General features: G+C 67.0%; 1 protein-coding gene across 1 annotated transcript; it reads right to left on the bottom strand.

Moving 5' to 3' along the window:
• Window positions 1-1611: 1611 nt before the first annotated feature.
• On the bottom strand, window positions 1612-2572 carry PHACADRAFT_88699 (uncharacterized protein; the record flags this gene model as incomplete). The annotated part of the gene is made up of 4 exons (XM_007393685.1): window positions 1612-1693; window positions 1746-1986; window positions 2052-2179; window positions 2250-2572. Coding segments are annotated over 4 exons (774 nt in total), but the record flags the coding sequence as incomplete, so codon positions are not given.
• Window positions 2573-4482: the final 1910 nt, after the last annotated feature.

Genomic DNA, 4482 nt, shown 5'->3' with positions numbered 1-4482 from the left:
GATTTGGAGACCGCTAGTGGTCAGTCCGCACTCCTCGCCCCCCCTCGCATGCTGACAAATTATTCATATTTTCGCAGCCTATTACCAGACTTTTCCTGGCGATGTGGTCCCCATCCAGGGCTTCAGCGTCTCGGTGGGTGACAACATCACGATAAGCACCACCGGGACGAACACGACGTCGAGCACGGTGGTCTTTATCAACCAGAGCACGAACCAGACCGTCTCCCAGGCCGTCAATTCCGGCCCTCTGTGCATGGGGGAAGCGGACTGGTTCCTAGATGTGACCTCTTGGTGGGGGATTCGGACCAGCCGTCCCCCTTTGCCGACTTTGGCACGGTCAACCTCACTGGTGCGTCTGCCGAGACCCCGTCAGGTCCCGTCGGCCTCTCTGGCGCGACCACTCTCGAGATACAGCAGAACGACACCGTTCTTGCTTCCGTCTTGGTCTCGAACTCGAGCCTTAATATCGCCTATCTCCAATGCTGCAGAAAGGATGTACATTTTGTAGGCCTCGTGAAGTGGGAGGGAGATGGCGTATGATTTTTTTGCACATTCTGCATGCTAGAAGGGCTGGTATTTATTCAGCACTGCTCGTATGGTTAGTTTGTATATCCCGTATGTAGTCAGAAGGGCCGATATTTATTCGAAATTACTTGTATAGCTAGATGAAACCCGCGTGGACTTTGAACATCCCTGACGACGAACAGTGTTGTACCGAAAACGCTGCGTCTGCACCCGCGCTGTGCGAGCCGCCTCGACGGGAAGACTGGATTTCTGCATGATTCGTCGCTTTAACACCTCGAAACCGCGCCAGCCCTTTCAACCAGTGCCAGATCGCCATCAAAGTGAGTTCAAACTGAAGCCGCAGAAAATCTGTTACATTGCAACAGGGACTCGGCAAGGGAACCTAAGACCCAGAAGCTTATCTCAGCACAAATACATAACATGGACATACGAAACCTATCGCTACATAACATACACCAAATAACAATACAAAAGCACACTCAGCGCCACCTGCCCGCCTGCCAGCTCACCCCGCGTTCCCAAACGAATAAGCCAGCACCTCGTGCGTGAGCATGTACGCCTCCTCGTCGCGCTCCACCGCACCCAGCTGCGGTGCCTTCGCGCTCGGCCTCCATGTCGCCGCCGCCGCCGCCGCCTCGTACTTATCCGTCGAGTGTGCGCGCACAGGGCCCGGCGGCGCCCGATCGGGGTTCGCGACGCGGTAGCTGCGCGCGCCCTTCTTGCGTGCGTGCTGCTGCGCCCGGGCGCGAGCCAGCACGGCTTTGCGGCGCGCCTCGAGCTGCTCGCGCTCGTCCTCGGTTGTCGACTCGAGCTCGGACGCGACGTCCCGCACGTGCCGCCGCCGCGAGCCCACATCCGCGGCGCCACACCGGTGCTCCGCTGCCGCCGGGAATCGCTGCCGCCGCCGCCGCCGCCGCCGTAGCCGAGGTCGTCCGCCGCGCAGTACTCGGTGTCGCTGCTGCACTCGCGCGTCTTCTGGTGCCTACCGCTGCCGCCGCTGCCCGCACGCGCGCTATCCTTCCGGCTCTGCCAGGTGTCGGCCTCCTCTGCACTGCCGTTTACCGCTGGCCGTGGAACGTACATGTGCACGCCTGCCGCGGCTGTCGCGTCCAAGATGGGCGCATGCGACCGCGTGTTCTTCATTCGGTGTGCGTACGCGCACGTCAACCTGCCCACGGCAATTAGTCCTCCCTTGACTGTCCAGACAAAGACGAACTCACCCAGGCCCCAGCACAAACTCCCCGCCGAGCTGCGCGTGATCCCCGCCCTTCTCCCACACGGGCATGCCCACCCGCAGCGCGTTCCGCACCACCATCGCGATGCCCCCGACGACGCCGTGGCGCACGTACCGCCCGCGCTCGTGCTCGGGCCCTGGGTCTGTCGTGCGCAGCGTCATGCCCAGCGCGTGGTACACCCTGTGGCTCGGGTCGGCGTACAGCTGGAACGGCGTCCGGAAGATCTCTGAGGGGGGCAAGCGGGTGCTCGTCAGGATGACACGCGGATGCAGGCAGACAGCGGGCACGTACGTCTGTACGACTTGATCATCGCCGGCGAGCCGTTCCCGACGACGACGAGGTCGACGTTCCCGCGGCGCAGCGCCTCGGGGTCGACGCTGCGCGACAGCGCGTACATGTAGTCCTGACAGTGCGGACACCTACATCATCTACATCAGTACCCGCCCACAAACCAGCCAACCAGCCAACATTACCAAAAGAGAAACTCACCAAAAGTGCCGGATGAACACCACCACCGTTTTGCGCTCGGCGAACAGCTCCCCGAACGGCACGCGCACGCCGTTCTGCGCGACGACCACGAGGCCTGCCGCCCGCGCGAGCTGCTCGCGGCTCGGCAGCGCGTCACCCGCAAAATCTTGTACCAGTGCGCCATCATCACCGTCGGCGGTGGCGAACGACCGGCCGAGCCCGTGCCCGCGGCGCGATACGTTGCTCTGCACCGGCGAGCATCCGCGGCCGTGCGTGAGCAGCGCTTCGTCGTTGTCGTCGTTGTCGCCGGGGAGCGTGGGTGCCGGAGCTGGCGCCGACGCCATGCGCTGCCGGCGGGCCGCCGGAGCCGGCGTCGCCAGCGGGGAGAGCGGCGTGCGCGGAGCTGGCGAGCGTTCGGCATCGTCGCCGCGGACGAGGAACGCCTTCGGCGGCGGGGGAGCGGCGAGTCGAGGTCTTTCAGTGGCGGCGGCAGCTTCGCGCCGCGAGCCACCGCGGGACGCGCTTCGGGGCTGCGCAGGCGTTGGCTCTGCCCACGCGCCGGCGGCAGCGGCGCCCTGAACGTGCCCTCGGCACCGTCGTCGTCGTCGACGTCCACGCGTGCGCCCGTGCCGACCTGCGCCTTCACGGACGCCGCGCTCAACCCGCGCGCCGCCCCGGGGCGCACAGAGACAGACCCCGCACGCGCCGCAGCCGCAGTCATCGTGGGGTGCAGCTGCGCCACGGGAAGGTAGCCCGTGTCGTGGTGTTGCTCCACCGAGCGCGAACGCTGGCTCGAGTGTCGGCTCTGGCTCTGGCTCTGGGTCTGGTTCGTTGAGCGCCTCTCGTCGACGTCGACGTCGTCATCCTCTTCCTCGCGCCGGCGCACGCCCCTGCTGGCGCGAGACACGCTCTGCGCGGGCGTAGGGCTCCGCGTGCGCTGCGCAGGCACGTCGCCCTCCCCCTCTTCGCGCGACAGAGGGGCGGCGTCCTGGAAGCGCGCCGCGATCGGCGACTTGGCGCGCGGCGGCGGCGAGAGCGGGAGTGGCTCGGGCTTGCGGTAGCACGCGGGGACGACAACGTCCGCAGCACGTGCGCCGCCGCCGCCGGGCGACGACTGCGCCTGCCTCGGCGGTGGCGGCGTAGAGCCCGTCCGCGCGGTAGACTGGCCCGAGCCGCGGCGGTGTGGCGCCGGCTTTGGTATCGGAATGGGCGAGGACGCGCGAAATGGCGGCGATGGGGGAGCCGGCGCGGTGTCGTCAATGAGCGGCGACGGCAAGAGCGGCGTCACAGGTGGGCTCAGCGCGTGCGCAAAGTGCACGGCGGGGGCGGAGTCCTCCCCGTCCGAGTCGTACATGTGCGGCGCAGGCGGCGGTACGGCGAGGGACCGGCGCGACATGATCTGCTGCTGCTGCTGCTGCATCTGCTGCCTCGTAGCGTGCGAGGGGCCCGTTTGCGTGCGGCGCGGCTCGGGGGCACGCTCGTGGTCCGAGAGAGACGGCGGGGGTACAGTCTGCGCGCGGACGAGCTCGGGCTCGCGCGCGGCGGGGGGCCGCGTGAGCGTGAGGGCGCCGTACCCGGTGACGCTCGCGATGCTCGTGTTCGTGCTCGGCGCAACGGTCGGCGCGAGGCTCACGTTTGGAAGCGGCTTGAGGCCGAGGTTCACGTGGCTGAGCGACTTCTTCGGCTTCGGGGCCGCCGCAATGGGTAGCAGCGGCTCGGACGACGGCGGCGGCGGCGGCAGTGGCGGCAGTGGCGGCGCGGAGACGCGGACCTCGACGGGCGTGTTGGATGTCGTGCTCACGGACGACGTGTCGATGATCGCGCTGAGCGTCTTGTCGACGCGCCGCTGGGCGGGGAGCGCGTCTTCGGATGACGAGATAGGCGACGGGCTCGAGATGCCCTTGGTGCGGACGCCGGTAGTAACGGGTGGCGGCCTGCGGAGTCGGCGGCGCATCTCGCTGAGACTGGTCGTCCGGCTCCGTCGCCGCAGGCTGTCGACGACCATAACCTCCGTGTCGGACTCGACGCTGCGCCCAGGAAGCCGCGAGACGGTCGACGCCAGAGGCGCCAGACCCTCTTCGTCGACCGGCGATGGCGGGGTCGAGGGTGGGGTCGAAGGCCCACGGACTGCCAGAGCCACAGAGGGGGGCATCAGGATGGAGAACTCGTTCACGGGCGTATCTGCGACGATAGTGGTGCGGTCAGAGTGGCCGATGGTGGCGTGAGCTTCAGAAGGCACGGGCAGAGGCTTGGA

Source organism: Phanerochaete carnosa (assembly GCF_000300595.1).
Source record: "Phanerochaete carnosa HHB-10118-sp unplaced genomic scaffold PHACAscaffold_3, whole genome shotgun sequence".
Taxonomy (NCBI): Eukaryota; Fungi; Basidiomycota; class Agaricomycetes; order Polyporales; family Phanerochaetaceae; genus Phanerochaete; species Phanerochaete carnosa.
Note: the sequence above shows the minus strand (reverse complement) of the source record. Positions and strands in the feature narration are given on the sequence as shown.